This window comes from Podarcis tiliguerta (genome assembly GCF_965153285.1).
Source record: "Podarcis tiliguerta genome assembly, chromosome: 9".
In the NCBI taxonomy this organism is placed as follows: domain Eukaryota; kingdom Metazoa; phylum Chordata; class Lepidosauria; order Squamata; family Lacertidae; genus Podarcis; species Podarcis tiliguerta.
The window spans coordinates 37,528,893-37,549,035 of NC_139542.1; the positions used below are offsets into that span (position 1 = coordinate 37,528,893).

General features: G+C 40.5%; 1 protein-coding gene across 4 annotated transcripts in view; it reads right to left on the reverse strand.

The window, feature by feature from the left end:
* Positions 1–3,549: 3,549 nt before the first annotated feature.
* The window catches only part of IQCM (IQ motif containing M), a 79,341-nt gene continuing 62,747 nt past the window's right edge, over positions 3,550–20,143 (reverse strand). For all 4 annotated transcript variants that reach the window (XM_083456733.1, XM_083456731.1, XM_083456734.1 and 1 more), the window contains exons 11-12: positions 19,138–19,296; positions 3,550–4,067 (exon numbers count right to left, since the gene is read on the reverse strand). In XM_083456733.1, the coding sequence (XP_083312859.1) occupies positions 3,934–4,067; positions 19,138–19,296 (293 nt within the window). In that variant the 3' untranslated portion in view covers positions 3,550–3,933. The remainder of the gene's footprint in view (positions 4,068–19,137; positions 19,297–20,143) is intronic.

Below are 20,143 nucleotides of genomic sequence, written 5' to 3' on the forward strand. Positions count from 1 at the left end.
ATCCAACTCAATGAAGACAATAGTTACTAAAGGCAGCTTCCAATTAAATAGACCTGCTAGTGCAATGACTCTTGGCTGCACAAAGGAACTTCTCCTTCCACTCTTTGGGTACCCTATGCCTCCCTAAATATCATCTGGGGGTCCCTCCAGTCCTCTAGAACAGATTTTGGGGAAATGCAGGGTAGGTAGAAGGACAGGGAGTTCCATTGCACAAGTGGGAATTCATGAGTTAATGGATCTACTTAGTTGAATTCCACCCTGTATCTGCATAGCTGAGAGTACGTTTCACTGAATTCAGTGCAACATTTTGGTGCAGACATGTACACTATTGTACTATAAATACACAAATAAAAAACTAGATGAATGGCACACATAGACACACTGCTTAATTCTGCCTCATATAATACACACAAACCTAATTTCAGAGATACTACAGACTTAAGCTTCTTGGTTTTTAAAAAACCTCCACACACTGGGGGGGGGGGCATTAAAGTACCTTATGAAAACTGAACATATTTAACACCACATTACCTTTTTTTAAAAAAAAAGGAAATCATGCAAATATTCAAATAATTATATAAAGTCACTTGTAATTATGAAATCTGAAAAGCAGGAAGAAAATAACAGAGAAGACAAGTTCTTCCTAAAACAGAAGGAAGAAAAAGTACCTTGAACACCCCACACCCACCCATTGGCCACTTTGACAGATGGATAGTACATCCCACCTATGATACCCGATATTTTATTATTTTAATTATTAAACTTATATACCACCCTTCATTTGAGGATCACAGGGTGGTTTACTATATAAAAACACAAAAATATGTAGCATAATAACAAACAAAACAATTATACTCCCTACCCAGTTTAAAAGGCCTTGGATTGTTTAATTAGCTAAAGGCCTAAAGAGGCAACTTAAGCATACATATGACCATGCAACAAAATTAACATTATAGATAAGACAAAAGAATCAAACTGATACCATAAACCATCATTTTGGTATCAGTTTTCTTACTCAGTCCTGTCTCCTATTTAGGGTCTAGATTAGCAGAGGTACTAAAATCTCCGAAGGTCATTGTTTTCTTTTGTTATTATGTCATGTATTTCTGCGTTTTTATATTGTAAACCACCCTATGATTTTTGGATGAGGGATGGTATAGCAATTTAATTAATAATAGAAAAATGATGAAGGAACCATGCAGAAGAAAACCAGCAGTTCAAATTAAAAGGTATCACAATTCTAATCATCTTCACTACAGTATGTTGTACTGTTTCCAAAAATACTCTGTAGCAGAACTCAATCACGAACTGTGGAGAGAATCTCTGTGGGCAGTCGGTATATCCCAGGGGTGTGCTTGTGTGTGCAGCAGGAGGGCAGCCTGGTGGGTGAAGGATGTGTGGAGAGGGGACTATAGCTCAGGAGTAAAGAAGATGCTTTGCACATAAATGTTCCTTGGGTGAATTTTTCACACCTCCAGTCATGAGGATCTCAGCAGGGCTCTATTCGACCTCTGCAGAATCCCTGAAGAGTCATAGCAAATAGTTCTGGGCTAAATGAACGAATGGTCTCTGATGCAGCTCCTGATCCAATTCCAGTTATTATTATTTTTTGGGGGTGGCTTTTTTAAATGAGTAGGTTGAATAATCCATTTAAAAATGCATGGGTTGATCCTGATAAGATCATAGAATCATAGAATCATAGAGTTGGAAGAGACCACAAGGGCCATCGAGTCCAACCCCCTGCCAAGCAGGAAACACCATCAGAGCACTCCTGACATATGGTTGTCAAGCCTCTGCTTAAAGACCTCCAAAGAAGGAGACTCCACCACACTCATAGAATCATAGAATCATAGAGTTGGAAGAGACCACAAGGGCCATCGAGTCCAACCTCCAAGATCATTTTAAATGGACAGTAATTTAACTCTAGAATATGGATAGGGTTGAAATTTGATTCTGTTCACATCTGAAGGCAAGCTTATCAAATTTGCATTTTCCAAAACCATACTTGAGACAAAACACTGCCTTCCTTCAAAATCTGCACTTGAGATGCAGTTCTTCAGCAAGTAATACATATGAAAATATGTATGCTGGGATGAAACGTGTAAATAAATGTGTATATTAGTGAAGATAACATTCAAAAATGCATTACGTTGGGGGAAATTGCTTTGCAAGGCAACATAAAATAAAAATGTGTATAGTAGAAACACACAGCAAAAGATTGGTAAATTTTCATGAGGGCTTTTTAAAAAAATCACAAAACAATGTAGAAATATGGAGAACAGAACTTAAGATTGGAAAAATGAGGAACTGGGAGAAATAAAATTGATATATTCACCCATTCCTGCTTTAGAATACATAGCTGGCTCTTTTTTTCCATTGAAGAGCATTCCATTCACATTTCTATGTTAATGGAATTTGATTCAGTATGATTTCATCCCCCCTCCCATCAGAAGTATTTGTAGAAAAGTAGACTTGGAATTTTGAAAGGAGAAGCCTCTTAAACTGGAAAATTATTCAAGTTGCCTGCCAACCATGGACTTTTTATGTTAATACAATCTCATATATTTTTTTAGTATTGATCAGGAAAAATATTGGTGAACTGCAACTTTGGGTGCTTCCAGGCTGTTGCTATCTTTGGGCAGGATCTAATCACATACCATCAAATTCAGGTCACACAGTTGCAATTGATTGGGAGGTCTGGCACAACGAACTCGCTTCCCCCAAAGACCTGATTTTTTGCGATAAGGATCGCGACGGGAACGTGCGCTGGAAAGTGTGGGAGAAAACTTGCTTGACGTAACAGTATCTAACCTCCCCGCAAACAAGTCAGGACAAGTGCTCACTATACAGCCAACATTGTCTAACCTCCCTGCAAACAAATCAAATGAATGCTCAATAAACATTGCCCTTTGAAACCTTGGATATAATGCTTTGTTTTATGTTTTTGTTTGGAGGGGCTTGCTTGTGATCTTAATATGTCTTTAGGCTTTGGGGGAAAAGATCAGCGGGAAGCAGTGTTTTTGAACTCAGTTGGGTCACTGGAACTTTCTCGGCACTCCATTCTAATTTGCAGTTTTGCTATAATAAAAGCCCCAGATATATTGCTACTGTCTAGACATTTTATCTGAAACAAGTGTCCTTCGTAATCCCAGAGGACTTTTCTATTTTATTTCCAGTAAATCAAAGTCTGTGAAGAGCTTTGGTTCTTATTAAGACATACCCTTCACAGTCCAGTGATTGCCAACAGTGGCAAACCATTGACAGTTCATTTACATATAAGTGATGACTTCCATCAGGTAGTTGGCTCAAAAAACTACAATGGACACTCAGAGAGCATATCCAATATTTCTTGCTCTTTGATGAGGATCAAGTGCCAATTTATTTATAGAAAAGTGACTATTGAAAGGTAAAGGCTTTCCTTTACTGACCTTACACTGTCTTTTTGCAGATTTGGGGAATATATTGTTAAAGCGCTTGATGCAAGTTAGTTTGTTTTGAAAAGCACACAGAACAACTTTGAGATCAAAAGGCACCAGAAAGGCTGTAAAATTTCTCGGGCAAAAAACACTGACACATTTATTTGATGTTAGACGCTGCCATACAGAATACAGAAAGACAAAAACAAAAGAACAGTGCCTATTATGATCCAAACAAACAAGCATGGGATTTTTTAATTTCTATTTTTTTACACATTAGGCTTCTAAATCCTACTGAAATTGTTTCTAACCGTATAGGAATCTAGTGTATAGTATGGGCTCAAGAGCGATGTTTCTGTTATCTTCTGTCTACATCTGATGATTTAAAAATGAAATGCTTTCCATTGTATACTGGGAATTTTCATCAGAGGAAACTGAAGTTTGTTTACAATCCAGTATCTTTATAATCAAATTGATGGTGCCATTTATTACAAATGGGCATGAATTGCATCCTATGTTAGACACTGTTCTCTGTTACAGCAGCAGCTTGGTTTGCTTCCTGTTCTTTCATCTTCCTTTCTCGCATTGATGCAGCTACTAAAGCTCCAGCAACTCGAATATCAGCTGCCTTTAATATTGGATGTCCACCCACTGTAACACAAAATCAGTAGATTTATTGGTATATTAAGAGCATACAAATGAAGATCCATCTCAATTGAGGACAATGCGGACAAAGGTTACTGTGGTGTGTTGTTTTGAGTTTGTGGGTGCCAAACTCGCATTTGATCCCTGGATCCAGCAAGCCTTAAAAGCTAGTCAAACCAGCCTATTCCTTCCTGAAGCCCTGGATCCAATAAATATAAGCCAAGCTGGCTTCCTCTTGAGGTGATGGGCCATTAAGAGCACAAAGGGGGTTACAGATGTAGATACATTGTGTATAAACTGTATAAACTCATTCCAAATGTTGTCATATTTATCCTACAAAGTCTATGTCTGTAAGAAGTCCATTCAAAAGTTGTGAGTGTTGTCATATTGTTGATCCATTGATTATCTTTATTCTTCCAATTCATCAGCATCAGTCTTTTGGCCACTTTACCTTCTTGACAATCCTGTGAGGACAGGTTTACTCTCCCAACGTAATCCAGTGAGCTTGCTGGCTACCCTGGTCTCCCAGGTCCTAGCCTAACCCACAACCCACTATGCCACCACTAGCCCTGTGTGTGTGTGTGTGTGTGTGTGAGAGAGAGAGAGAGAGAGAGAATATATAAACTTTAGTCCCCATAGTCAATGTAAGATGCATCTTAAAGTAACTTGTTATCCTTGATTTTTCCATGAGCTATTTTGAATATAATGTTTTAGGAAACTTGAGAAAGCAACTCAAAAAACACCACCACCAAAAGCATAAATATTACTGCAAAATTAACAGAGAACACCCTATTAATGCAATGACTATCATCAAACTATTTGACACAGAAAAAGAAAAAAAAGGAATGATGCAGCAGAAAAGCTGACAACTAGAGGGCAGGAGAGATTCTCCAAACATAGAAAACGAGTGAGCCCATGTTGTGACAGCAAACTCTAAATAATTAAAATTGACCTGAGTCGAGCAGAGCAAAAGCCATGCACAAGCACAGTTGGAGCAGAAAGAGTGTTTGGTTGTCCTCACTTCAAATGCTTCAGGAATACTTCTCCCATGAAGATGTAAAGCAAAACAGGAAGTCATAGAACCATTCTACAACCATTTAAATGCGGCTATCCACCAGAAAAGGAAATATTCCATCTAACTGCTAAAAGGCCAGACATCCTGTATCTTGGTGAGGAAGTAATCATCTCAGCAGAAATGAAGATGTAGCAACATAAAATTGCAGCTTTCAGAAACTGAGCGTCCAAATATTGTGAGTGGCTATGAATATGTTCCCCCTGTACATTCTTGCTGATGATAGAGCTCTCAAACAAAAGCAAATCTGAACTGTGGATATGTAAGTCTGCAGTCAATTTGTTCTTCACAAAAAGAAAATTGTGAAGTAAAATTGCAGATATGTCCAGATAGTTGTGATTTACCAGTACAGTTGAAGTGTCATTTTAAGGTCATCCCGGGAATGTACACTGTGTTAAGGCTCTGAAGTGAAACTAATGTGGCTTGTGGGCCAAAGCAACCAGATTGGTCCTGAAACAGTACAGAAGAACAAGCCTTGCTTAGGAAGAATCAGCATGGCTTCTGTAAAGGTGGCTGTTTCCTCACTAATCTTTTAGAATTCTTTAATGTGTCATTAAGCATTTACATTGAAGATAACATTTGTATTCAAAGACGCAGCAGTTTCCCCAATAATATTAAGTGGGATTGGTGCCATTTTACTTTATGAGGAAAGAAACTAGGAGGATGCACCATTTTAAAATATTTTTTATAAGAATGGCATGGGAAAGTGAATAAGGAATATTCAGTGTTCAGTACTTCAAAACACTCTTTTCCTTCTTCTTCTTCTTTGGCGATCTTCGTAGCCTAGTAAGATTGTCTTCCATAAAACACAGTTTTAACAATGAGTCTGTAAGTGACTGTGGAGGCCAATTCTGGAACCACATGTCCTTCAAAACACTAGACCACAACCATCCAATGAGACTGATTAAACATACAAAATAGAAGCATTTCTTCATGCAATACATTAATAATATGGTTGACATGCCGCCGCTGCCCCCCCCCCCGGTTGCTGTGATAGGCAGTAGGTTAGATGGGTTTAAAAAAGAACAACACATTTATGCACGATGGGTCTAATCAGTGCAGATTCATCACGATATCTAAAAAATGGAACCTTCACATTCTGTAGCAATCCCCCCCTGTTTAGCAGATACTGTTATTATATCTGATTTGCAAATTTCCAGGGACATTTGTTTGAAGAGTGTCATGGGGTAAAGTGCTGGACTATGTGGGATCTTGGCCCAAGCTAGCAGTTTTCTAACACAAAAAAGTCTCTGTAAAAGGCACCCTAAGCCAAAGGGGGAAGCTAGAAACCAGAATGATGAAAGAATAAAGGAAAGGAAACAGATGGAAGACATAACTGGAAGAAGCCACAGACTGAAAAACCTCTTTTGGCAGTATGTGTGGAAAACCTAACAGAACTGCATAAAAGATTCTAGTTACAATTATGAAGTTATAATCTGTTACCACCTTCTATTCTCTCTTTTAGAGAGAGAGAGAGAGAGAGAGAGAGAGACTTGAGATAAGTGAGAAGTAAAATTTGTGAATTAGTTAAAATTCTTACCAGGTATTTAGGGTTCAATTGAATAAATTGTTCATCAGACTTTGATGCGAGAATACAAAGACGTTTCAATTTCTAAGTGGGTTTCACATACTAAGCTGTTTTTCCAATGAAGTGGAAAACAGCTTGCTGTAAGTCCTGAATAGGATCTAGAGATCAATTTTCAACAACAACAAAAAGGGGGTCTAATCTTTCCCCCAAACTCTTCCCCTTAATATTAAGGCAGAAAATGTGCTAGCAGCAGTAGGAGAAAGAGAGGATTCTCTCCCTTACACCAATATTCCTCCTACAAAAGGGTAGTCCAGTGTGCATGCTGCCCTTCAGGCCTTTCCATGCCCTCAACAATATTTGATGCTCTCCCCAAAAATATTTGATGCCTTCCCAAAACCCGGTTAAGCAAGGCGCTGGTCTTTGGCAAGGAGGTGTGAGGACTCTGACAGGATCCTAAAGTCCACCCACCTCCTTCTCAAAGCCTAGATAATGGGTGAGTGCTGGGTGAGGCGTCAAATTTTGGCCTTGCTTCCCACACACCATGCACAGCAAGGCAGTGTGCTGCCTGCGGGTTCTCTGTCAAAGACTCCATTAGCCAATTCCCCACTTCGCACTCTTGGATGCCATTGGCGTATACATGTGCCCACTGCTTATAACAGCCTCTACTCACAGAGGCTACAAAACTATTTCTTTACAGCTTTGGAACAAGATATCTGAAAGAGAGGGTGGCGCTGTGGGTAAAACCTCAGTGCCTAGGGCTTGCCGATCGCATGGTCGGCGGTTCGAATCCCCGAGGCGGGGTGAGCTCCCGTCTTTCGGTTCCAGCACCCTTAAGAGCAAGTAGATAAATAGGTACCGCTTTATAGCGGGAAGGTAAACGGCCTTTCCATGTGCTGCGCTGGTGCTGGCTCACCAGAGCAGCTTCGTCACGCTACCCACGTGACCCGGAAGTGTCTCCGGACAGCGCTGGCCCCCGGCCTCTTAAGTGAGATGGGCGCACAACCCTAGAGTCGGACACGACTGGCCTGTACGGGCAGGGGTACCTTTACCTTTACCTTATCTGAAAGATTGTCTCTTCCCCTTATATACACAACAGGTCACTGTTCTCTGCGAGAACAATTCTCTAGCAGATATCATCTTATCACAATGTAGGATTCAGGCCTTTGGTGTTGCGGCACCTCCCCTTTGGTATTCCTTCCCTTTTAATATGAAACTGGAGCTATCTCTGTGGTCTTTTTGATGCCTACAGAAGACCTTCCTCTTTCTACAAGCCTGTCAAGTGGAGATATTTCCAAATCTGCATCTGGTTTGCAATTGATTTTTAATTGTTTTATCAATTGTTATGTGTGGCCCTGGGCTTCTTGGGGAAGAAAGGCAAGATATAAAATAAATATATAAAGATCCTCTTCCCAGATCCCCAGAGAGCCATCTACAGTAGCTATTCTCTCACCCCGTCTCCAGTGCAGAGGGCATCCATTGACTGCTCCTCTCTCACCAGCTCTCCTAGGCGAGCCTCACTTCCACAACACACCATGGCAAGTCCATCATTTGTGGGTGTGTAGATGTACATGCCAACCTAGCAGTTCGAAAGCACATCAAAGTGCAAGTAGATAAATAGGTACTGCTCCAGCGGGAAGGTAAATGGTGTTTCTGTGCGCTGCTCTGGTTCGCCAGAAACAGCTTAGTCATGCTGGCCACATGACCTGGAAGCTGTACGCCAGCTCCCTTGGCCAAAAAAATGAAATGAGCACCGCAACCCCAGAGTTGGTCACGACTGGACCTAATGGTCAGGGGTCCCTTTACCTTTTATACCCTTATGTGTACATTTATCTATAGTGTTATTATATGGTTTCGTCACTAGATGGCACTGGACTTAGTTTATCTGCTAGAATCAGAAGTTACCTGTTGCTATTCTGTTCTTGCTTAAGAGAGGCGATCAGGAAATGTATATATTTCACCTGAAGATCACAGGGTGGTTTACAACATAAAACGTGCAGCTAATGTATATCCTTAGCCTTCTGTGACACGGGGTATGTAAGCCCATGAGATGGTTGAGATGCCTTGGAACTTCTGCTGGGATTTACACACTCAGTTTTCAATGCAAGCTATTGCCTATCTTCTTCTTCTTGGTTGGTTGGTTGGTTGTTGGTTTGCTTGCTTGCTTGATTTATATTCCACCCTTCATCAACAGAACTCAGGGTGGTTCACAAGATAAAGGCACAAATAAAGAGAAACAACAAAGCAATAACCTACCACCCACCTCTGGGACACAAGGCAGGCACCACCAAACGCTTAGGGTTTCTTGCATATGGCAGATGTGATCAAACTCCCTTCTCATGTGTTAGCAAAGTCACTTAAATAACAAAGAAAGAGTCTAGACACAGGTCTCTAATATTGTCTCCTCCACTGTGGTGAGATATATTGCAGTATTATTTAAACCACATCCACTTTTGTGACAATCCATAACTAGCCACCTCATTCGGGAAGAGTGAGCTGATCCTTAAGCTAAAAAAAGGTGGCTGTTTTATATAGTTGAAAAGGCAATCCATTTGAAAATGTATAAATGAAAAAATGTTAAAATTCTATTAATCTTAATAGAATATCTACAAGGAAATTCAACACTTAGTAAGGACACAACACAGCATTTAGAATGTATTAGCAAGAGGAGAAAAAAAGTAAAGACTTGTTATTCTTTAAGCAACTCAAATGCAAGATAAGATCTCTATTTATTAAGAAATAAGGTGATAGGTTGTGTAGCACTAATTAGCAAATAATTTGGAACAGAATAGCAAGGCATGACTTTGGCTCCAGTGCAGTTCTTATGCCAAAGTATCTTGTATATATTATCACTTGTTCTAGCACAAAGTCAACAAAAAATTCAGGCCAGTTCAGGCATGCATACATAAATACACTATTTTTTGTATGCCTCTTCTTTCTATATTTTCCCAATGAGAAACTTTGCCATTGAGTAGATGTGTCTCCCATATGTTGGGTGTTGCATCTCCCATTTTCGTCTGTTTCCCCAATGATAAACTTTAGCACTGAGTAGATCATAAATTCTATGTCAGCCTTTTTTAAAAAAATGCAAATGATAATTCTGGATCTCTGAATAAGAGTTTGAAGCTGTGATGTTGGTGGCCATTTTTTAACCACCTTCACATTTTGAGATTTTGGGTGGCGCACGGGACACGGGTGGCACTGTGGGTTAAACCACAGCGTCTAGGACTTGCCTATCAGAAGGTTGGTGGTTCGAATCCCCACGACGGAGTGAGCTCCCGTTGCTCGGTCCCTGCTCCTGCCAGCCTAGCAGTTCAAAAGCACTTCAAAATGCAAGTAGATAAATAGGTACCGCTCCGGCGGGAAGGTAAACATCGTTTCCATGCGCTGCTCTGGTTCACCAGAAGCAGCTTAGTCCTGCTGGCCACGTGACCCGGAAGCTGTATGCCGGCTCCCTCGGCCAATAAAGTGAGATGAGCGCTGCAACCCCAGAGTCGGTCATGACTGGACCTAATGGTCAGGGGTCCCTTTACCTTTACCTAATTTATTACTATATAGTTTTGGGTGCTAAAATTCTGATGCAATCCAATAGGAAGTACAGCAAATGAAAGAACATGGCTAATCTCTACGGACAAGTTTGCACATAACTCTGAAGTACTGAGGCCTTCTGTCCATCCTGCAAAGCTGCCCTAGTTCCAGTAGTTTGTACTGCCTTGACATCTGCCAAGCAGCTAACCAATAATTTCTTTCCAGCCCTATTCTCTTGGCCATTCTGTGGCTCAGGCTGATCCCAAGCTGGTATCCACATCCCCGGGAACAAAGGAGATTCAGAAGGGTGGTGAGCATCATAACCTACTGTACCAGAAGAACATGCAAAGACTGCTTGCTGACCCAAACCATTTATTAACAGGCGTTATCCAAACCTATATAAAGCATGTTTCAAAGACAACTTTCAATTGCCAAAAGAGAGAGCATGCAATTAGTATTTGAAATAATTGTGATTACATTTTGTGCTAATATTAGCATTGGGGGGGAAAGAACAACAATCTCAAATGGCATTATTATCAAGGCACTCAGCTGGTGACACAAAGCAGGGGAGGGCTGATCTTGATTGTTTCTTACATTATGATGCTCTGCACAAACAGAAACCCTTATATAAATGTAAAGTGCATCAGAATTAGTATTTATATGGCGGCATTGATAAGAATTTCATGCTTCCTTTGGGGTGTCTTGTCGTAACAGAAACAAACTACTGCAATATTTGCAGTGAGCATCCATTAACACAAACTTTCTAATGAGTCTCTCTGGCTGTATACGCTGACAAAAGGAAGATTACTTTCTCCTTTCAGTGATTATAAATCTTCCCGTAAAGTTTTAGACTGTAATGTTCTTAATGAAGAAAATGTGTCTATTTTGATCCAAGGAATTCAAAATGACAATCAGCCATTCACAATGTTGTCATTTAGATTTTGTCAACACTGGAATTAAAGTCTCCAAAGCCTTTCGTGTGAATTTGTGGCCATGGTATGATAAAAATGTTACGACCGAAAGTTACGACTTTTAAAATTTCAGTTATAGCATGTTTATCATACCAAGTGCATGAATCCACATATAAAGCACTAGAAAGAAGCCTTGTACATGGAGTTGTTTGGGAATTCTAAGAAACAACAACAACAAAAAGCAGGGCAATTTTGAAACCAGTGGTTAAAAGCAGTGCTTTGAAAATGTCAGCTTGTAATCTTGTTTCAAAATGTAGATGGAGACTTTAATTCCCTGAGCTTCCCACAGCTTCTGTATGCAAATCACACAACCCACAGATCGATTCATACCTGGAATCTGGAGTCACATCCCAGAAAATAGTTTAACTGCTACAGAAATAAGTCAAACTATTTGCCCAGCCCCCACAACCACCCTCCGGATGGTTTGAACTGCTATCATCTCCAACCATTGATCACACTGTTTGCAGCTAATTGGAGTTCTGGTCCAAAACATCTGGAGAAGGCTGAGCTAAGCTAATACTATCTACTCTGACTGGCAGCACCTCTCCAAGGCTCAGGCAGACTTCTCTCCTAGGAATACTGTACAAGTGACTGAACCTAAGACCTTCTGCACAAACCATGTGCTGTACTAATGAACTACAGGTGCTTCCATATACTAGGACCCCATTTTCCCCCAAGAAAGCTTGGTGGGGGAGTTAAGGGAGGGGGAATAATGAATTATGAAAAATGCTAAGGGAAACTCACCCATCATTAATACTGACTGGATCTGGATTTGGTTGTCCGGAGGAGGGCAACCAAAATGGTCAAAGGTCTGGAAACGATGCCTTATGAGGAACGGCTAAGGGAGCTGGGCATGTTTAGCCTGGAGAAGAGGAGGTTAAGGGGTGATATGATAGCCATGTTCAAATATATAAAAGGATGTCATATGGAGGAGGGAGAAAGGTTGTTTTCTGCTGCTCCAGAGAAGCGGACACGGAGCAATGGATCCAAACTACAAGAAAGAAGATTCCACCTAAACATTAGGAAGAACTTCCTGACAGTAAGAGCTGTTCGACAGTGGAATTTGCTGCCAAGGAGTGTGGTGGAGTCTCCTTCTTTGGAGGTCTTTAAGCAGAGGCTTGACAACCATATGTCAGGAGTGCTCTGATGGTGTTTCCTGCTTGGCAGGGGGTTGGACTCGATGGCCCTTGTGGTCTCTTCCAACTCTATGATTCTATGATTCTAAGCCTCCTAGTAATTTGGTGGTGCTGTTGGGGCTGCATGGGAACTAACAAATATCTGCTGTAACACTGGAATCTGATATATTTTTTAAAGGGGGGAAATGAAACAAAACAAGCTGTTTCCTGTGCAAAATCTGTGGTGCCAGCAAGAGAATCAACAGTGTTAATTACCTATATAAAAATTAAATTTCCTTCGGCAAACACAATTGCTAAGGAACGGTGGCAACAGCAAGATCACAGGGCTATTTTTATAAGATGGCTATATGATTAACAGACCATTTCCCAGCCCAAGGAACTGGAAACTTAGCAAGAGGCTGGTTTGTTTGGACACAGCATTTTTTCAAGCTTTAAAACAGAGCTGCTTTCCAGCTTCCCTTCTTTTGGACCCAAATCCACCATTTTGAAGAGTCCAAGGATCACCTTGCCTTAGTCCAGTTGGGGAATGAAAATAAAAATGATAAAGTCATTCATGAGCTTACAATACAGCTCCTCTGAGCTATCTTCTTTTTCACTCAGAAAAACTTTCTTGTAAATGTAATTCATTCCATTTGCTTAGCAACAGCTGCAGTTTTTATTACTGTAACAGAAAAATATCAGATGTAGCCTTGAAAAGCAGAGTGACAGGGACTCTGGCATATATTCTGCCACACATACATATTAATGTAAATGGTCTGCCATTGCTATTTTTTGTAACTCACCTTTTAAAACACTGTATAGTTCAACTTGTAATGACAGAACATTTCCCATTCAACCCATGCAGGAACAAATACCATACCATGCCACAGATTTTATCATTAGGAATTTCAACATTTAAAAAGAAGTTAGTGCAAATTTATTTAGTTAGGCCTCCATTACTGATTAAAAGCCCTGTTAGTTATACAAAATAGTTTGTATGAACCTTCAAAATCTGCAGGACAGGCAAGGTGATCTTTATTGTTTGCTCTTCCTATGTATCTATCTCTACACAATTCAAGATAGGTAAATGCCCAGTAGACAAACTTGCATGTTATTTATTTAAAAAGCAAACAAAATGGAATGCACTAATATACTGAAAAGTATATAATTTTCTGATCATGATAATGTTGAAATTAATCTCTGGCAAAGCTGTAAGATCCTTAGGAAAGAACAAGGCAGAGATAACAACTGAAAATGGGAGGTATTGGTATTCTCCATGGTACCACAAATGTAACATGCATTTCACTTTGAGGAATATACAAGGTTATTTGCATGCTTCCGTCTCAGAAAGAGGGAAGAGGCAAGGATGTCACAGTATTATATTTATAGATGTGTTTATCAGGTGCAAGGAACCCAGCAACTTTTTCTCTTCAGATATATAGGCTATCATTATATAGCCCTGCAGTAAATACTAAATATATTTCCAAGCTCAAATTAAATGGCAGTTCCATCAAATGAATAGCAGAGTGGTGGAAATCAATCTTATCAGTTGTTTTTCTGTTCCAAAGACTACAAGAATGAATCACAGATTTGACATTCCTAAATTTATTGAATTGACTGCAATTTTGAAGCTGTTCTTCTGTCTGATTAGTCAGGAAGCAGTTGTCTCAGAAGGGGGAGAGACATACTACTCTTATTTCACCAGAATCATAATGGCATACTTTCACAAATGAATATGTTTTTCTCAGTGCTTGAAAAAAATAGAAAATACTAATTTATTTTTTTTTAAAGCCTCAGGATTGCTGGTAGTTCTGAAATTTGATTTAGTGGTTGTTCTTGCCCCGCCCACTTCATCACTGAGGAGATATCAGGTTCAGACCTCTGGTGCCCTTATGTTTCTCTGGACTAGGAGGATGTTTGTCTAGCTTTTGCCAGTATTGATGTAGAGTTTCATCAGTCCTTTGTTTTCATGTAATGCATGCCAGTTCCGATTGTTAGAATCACAGGTGTAAGATTTGGGTGTAAGAGTGCAGATCTATACACCTGGACTCTGATCCAGCACATTTTGGCAGAAATTGAAGAAGTGCTCAGCTGCGGCAGAGGAAGCCTCTTGGGCACCTGGGGCTGCACACCCAGGGGTGGGGTGAACCGCCCATAGGGGCAGTATGGGGTGCACGGTGCCCATAGGGAGAGATCGCTGTCTGCCCGCTGCCTCCCCCCCCCAGCTATAGGGCAGCTGAGGCCCCACAGTGCACCTCATCCAGGGATGGGATTGACGGCGCCCTTAGGGAAGGATGGGGTTCCTGGCCCCGGCTGCCCTACAGCTGGGGGGGAAGGCAGTGCCACCATTTTGTCACCCCCTCAAGGTGACACCCAGGGTGGACTGCACTCCCACCCCCCACCCCTTTCTACGTCCTTGGTGTTCAGGATAGGTGGCTCTGGGTTGGGTATTTTCAACCTTTTCAACCTTGCCCAGAGGCCCACTCAAATCAAATTTGATTCAGAACCAATCTGAAACAAGCAGCTTCCCATTCTAGGCAACACACACCACATTAGCTCCTCGAAGATCAACGGCACTTCTAGCATGTCTGTTTTTGCCAACCCCAGAAAAAACCTCTCAGGGCTCTGCCCAAATTCAAACTGCAAAACTGCCTTCTTTTTTCTGCTGATTAGTAATGCTAATATTAAGGGGATTTCCCCTATCTAGATCACCTATACCTTGAGGGAAAGTGGGTTTAGGCTGTTAGCCTCTAGCACCCATTTTTAGTATTCATAAAAGTGACCTCTAACACATTCTTAGCAACTGCCTTCCCTCCCTCCTTTCCAGCAATCCACTGGAAATAGGATAACAAAGGAAAGTAATGAATTATTCTGTTTAGGTAATCCCCTTCTTAAAGTTGTATTAATTTTAATAAAAGTATAATGTTGAATCTGGGATGTTGAACATCGTCGCATTTGCTAAGATGTTTTAAAAGCTAAATTTGATTTAGGGGAAAGCTCTACAATGCTTAGTTTATGATGTTTAATTCATTTCTAGAAAAATAGCTCAATTATTTTTCTAATCTTATTATAACTTTACTTCTCTCTCCCCGCAAGATAATCAATATTTGTCTTCACAAGTCATTCTCAACAAAGAAAGCCAGGAACTAAAAGAATTCATATTCTTCCCTTAAAACTACCTCTGAGATTGGCATTGCAGGATTCCGCTTTGAGTTTGCCTCAAAGACTGATTACCGGAGCAAATCTGATAAATGTATGGCTGCAACATGGTTTTTATGGTTTATAGTGAAAATCATTAACAACCAAATGCCATGTGTAATTGACAAGGAAATCCACATACTGCATTACAAATAAAAAATAAATTTAAACAGAAGTGCCACCGTATACAGCAGAGTAAATATACAAGCAGTATCTTCGGCACGATAGAAACAAGACATAATTCTGAGTGTATGCAACTGGCAAACACACTGAAATCAGAATTGGGCTTTATAAGCAGCAGCTTCATGTTTGTTCCTCAACATTCCCCTCATAATACCTGTCAAATTGCTCCTCCACTCTCCCCACAAGTGGCAATCAATGAATAGTAACCAGGCAAAAATCTCACACGTTTATATTCAGAGTTCCTGTAAGAGAAACTCCACTGCGGACACTGTGGACAGAAGAAGAGTAGGAGGCCATTTTTTTACTGAGACCATTTTCCCCTCCCCCTCCAGGTGCCTGAGCCTTCCCGAAGTCTGCTCTGGAGAGTGGTGGGACCTTGCAGAACAGTGTGGTAGGTGGTACAGCAGGTTTCAAGAGGAAAAAGGAGACCAGGAAAAAAAAATCCCTTCCCCTCTCCTTCATCCAGTAGGAATGTCCACAGGAGCTCAGTCCCTTCTGCAAATGGGAGGAGCCCTTTCATACGGACAAGGGCAATTCTGGATTCCACCCACAGTGTACTGATAATGCAACACTAGTTTTGTAATACTGGATATTACTGTATATACCTCCAGTAAAGTCTTGTGGGGAACTGAGATCATAGTGGGATAAACTTGACCAACTACTCGAAAGTATAGACTCTCTGTCACCTAACCCTCGGTTTATCTTGGGAGGTGACTTCAATGCCCGGATCGGCCTTGTTTCCCCACAAAATACAATATTATCTGGTCTAAACTTGGAGGACGAACCTGAAATCTGTCAGAGGGCAGCAATGGACACCACCTCTAATCGTGCTGGGAAACATCTCTGTGAACTTATAATAAAGCATAACCTTTTGTTATGCAATGGGCATGGCCAAGGGGATCAAGAGGGTTATTTTACTTTTATCTCCCCCAGAGGATTTACTAGCACCATAGATTATATCCTAACATCTAATAATGTGCCAGTTAATCGAGATACCTTCAGGATAATTCCCAGAGCTGAAAGTGACCACTTTCCACTTGAGTTATCTCTGACATTATACTTTTCTCCTGCCTTTCCTAAATTATTGGATGAAACAGAATATCTGATTCTTGGAAATAGAAGGTTAAAATGGAATGCACAGGTCCAAGAAAAAATGATTCATATCCTGGATTCCCATGAATTTGCTTTATTAAAGGGGGAAATGTTGTTAGAAACAGGAAACGTAATTGGACTTTATGAGAACATAATCAACCGAATGCGCCCACTGATGACCACAGCTAGTGTGATAAAAAACAAAAAGTTTAAGAGACAGACTTGGTTTGATAAGAAGAGGAAACACAGTTCTTGCAATGTCTAATCCCTGTCTGAGACTTGCATTTCAAGTAATCAGACCAAATGCTCTCTCTGTAAATACAAAATAGAAATCTGTAAATAAAATCCAATTGTTTGTTGTACACACAACTGATGAAAGTTTACTGAAGTCATCAGAGCAGATTCAAGAAACACAAAAAGAAAGTCTGTAACTTGTGCCAGCGTTTTTTAAGTATCAAGAGTGGATCATATAACAAATGCCCAGTGCTATCTTTCCAAAAATGTTTACAGGGAGAGCAGTTGCTGTGCTACAGAAAGACTTTCTTTAATAGACTAATCTCTTTTCAAGGCAACTCCTGCAGTTCTCTTGTCAACTAGTTTAATAACCACTGTAACTCAAAAAGATACACTATCCAGTCATCTAGGGTGGAATTATCTATAACTACTTTCTGAAGAAAACCTTGCTGTCCACAAACAGTGTTAGTAAAAGCCCACCAGGCCAAGTTTAAGGGTGAGAGAGAAAGCAGAGAAAGGTTCATGACTCTTGTTTTGAGAGACAAAAGACTATAAGAAGAGGCCTGTCGGATCAGGCCAGTCGTCCATCTAGTCCACAATCCTGTTCTCACAATGGCCAACTTGATGCCTATGGGAAGAAAGGATTCTCCCGTCCACTTCCACTAATGCTGCTTCCCCCAACCTGGTACTCTCCAGATTTAGACAACAACTCTGATAAGCTCAACCAACATAGTCAATGTTCAGGAAAGGAGGGGGTTCTAGTTAGAGGGCACCAAGTTGGGGAAGGCTTTTCTAATGTTTGTAACATTGCTACAACAAGTGGTCTCAAGGGGTCTGGGATCTGTTGTTTTCCCAAAATGCCTGCCATCCATAATAAGACTTACAATGGGAGCCAGAGAACTATTGGGAGGAATTGCTGTCATTTCAGAATCTGTATTCCAAGGTAGGAAATTATGCAGTTCAGAAGCATCCCTAATGAGGAATTTGCTTCAAATAAAGCTCATTTTATAATTTTAATTGTTCAAATTATGTAAAGAAAGTGCAGCAAAACACTTCCAGCAAATTAGTTGCACCTGAGGTACTATAATACCTATCTCCTCCCAATATTAACTCACATCACACAACAAACTTGTGACGGCTATATCATCACTCTTATGAAAAGAAATACAAACATTAAATTAATGGAATGAGGTGGAAGAAAACACACAGTGCAGTCCTAGTTTAGAATGTCTTTAACATGAAATGAAATTGTAAGGCTGTGACAGATGCATCTCCATGAGTGAGGAGCCACATTGAGAAAGGCCTGTCACAGGTCAGCACCAGCCATGCAGCTCTTAATGTGGGCTGCCTGAGTTTATTATGATACTGCTATTCTCTGTCATGTTCTCTGAACTGTAGGCCTTCACCTGCAGCCTAGCAGCAGCATTTGAAAGTACCTATAGTTTCCAAGCATTCTTCAAAACGTAGTGCAATCTAAGGACACCTTGCAAAAGCCCAACATGGATTGTCATGTTAGCAAAGAATGTGTGATAAAGGCCAGTTCTCCATACAAGGGTGCATACTTACTGAAAAGTACCTTTCATTGTGTTAATTATTGTCGTTTTACATCGCTTTCTTGTGAGATGCTTTGTGGGTTCAGTAAGTGGCACAGAAATGCTTGCATGAAACAATAAGCAACTCACCCATTGCATGTTTTAGACCACCAAAACATATTGCAAAGGAATTAGGGTTTTGCTGCACTACAAAGCATGACCTGTACACAGGTGACTAGCAACCATGGTGATATGCTCTTTTGTACCCTGGCCGCCTTCTAAAATCCAGCTTTATGCATCATACATGTGTGGAGATCTTCAGAACAAATGCTCTTCTGCATGATTCCCTCTTACAGTGAAAATTTAAAAGTTTGCCCCAACTCCTCTGCTAACTGAAATTCAAATATTTATAAAGATATACTATCCTTTAAACAAATTCAAGAAACTGCTTGTCCCCTTATGTCTCCAGGAAGTGATTTTGCTGAAAAGCCTGTAAAATACTAACTGCATCTAAACAGACTACATCAATTTCTAATCAAAACAGAGGTATGAATACAGATGTGCATACAACACTACTAGAAAAACCTTTGAATATTCAGAGCCTGATTTTATATATAAAATCTTACCTAAATATTTGTAACCATCTTCCCCATCAACTATTGGCTTCAGCCAGGTTGACCTGGGAGCAGCTGCAGTTATAAGCTTGAGACCACGAGGTGGATACAACATGAAGGTCATTTCAAGTGCTTGAGACTTACTGATGCTCTTTATTTTTGAATCAGCACCTGAAAAGTGTAAAGGGCTACTTTGTGAAAGCAGTATTTTCAGAGTGTTCAAAGCATAATTAATTTTAAAAACGCACTGACGCAATAGATGGCATCAGCTATTAGCTACATGGGTTTGAAAATGGGAGTAGCATAAAAGGTTAGGCATGTTCATGGAGAATAGGTCAAGGAATACCTAACTCTTAGTCCTGACTGGCTACAAGGATATTCCAGATTTAAAGCTATAGGGTCGTATCTAACATAGTACTATGTGAACATTCCATCAATACAAGGATTTCCTCTTGCTCAGTGGCATTTTTTTGCTCCCTCTCCTCCTGTTGCACATTTCCTAAATCTGTTCTATGAGCATTTCCCCAGTGCTCTGGAGAAGATTGAGGGTGGGATGCAGAGCATGCAGTGGAGAAGGAGATGGGGGAAAGTTCTGTTAAAACCAGAGAGCCAGTGTGGTGTAGTGTTTAAGAGCGGTAGACTCGTAATCTGGTGAACCGGGTTCGTGTCTCCGCTCCTCCACCTGCAGCTGCTGGGTGACCTTGGGCCAGTCACACTTCTTTGAAGTCTCTCAGCCCCACTCATCTCACAGAGTGTTTGTTGTGGGGGAGGAAAGGAAAGGAGAATGTTAGCCGCTTTGAGACTCCTGAAGGGGAGTGAAAGGCGGTATATCAAATCCAAACTCTTCTTCTTCTTCTAAAACAAGCAAAACCCCTTGCACTGATGGCAGTTGGATACCACCCTTCGATTTAAGGCTCCCAATACTACCTGCTAGGGAGAAATAGCAGAAGGGAGCTATTGGCATTTTGTTTATTTGCAAAACTAAATGTGTGGTTCTCCTTCTATGTGCTTGGCATGG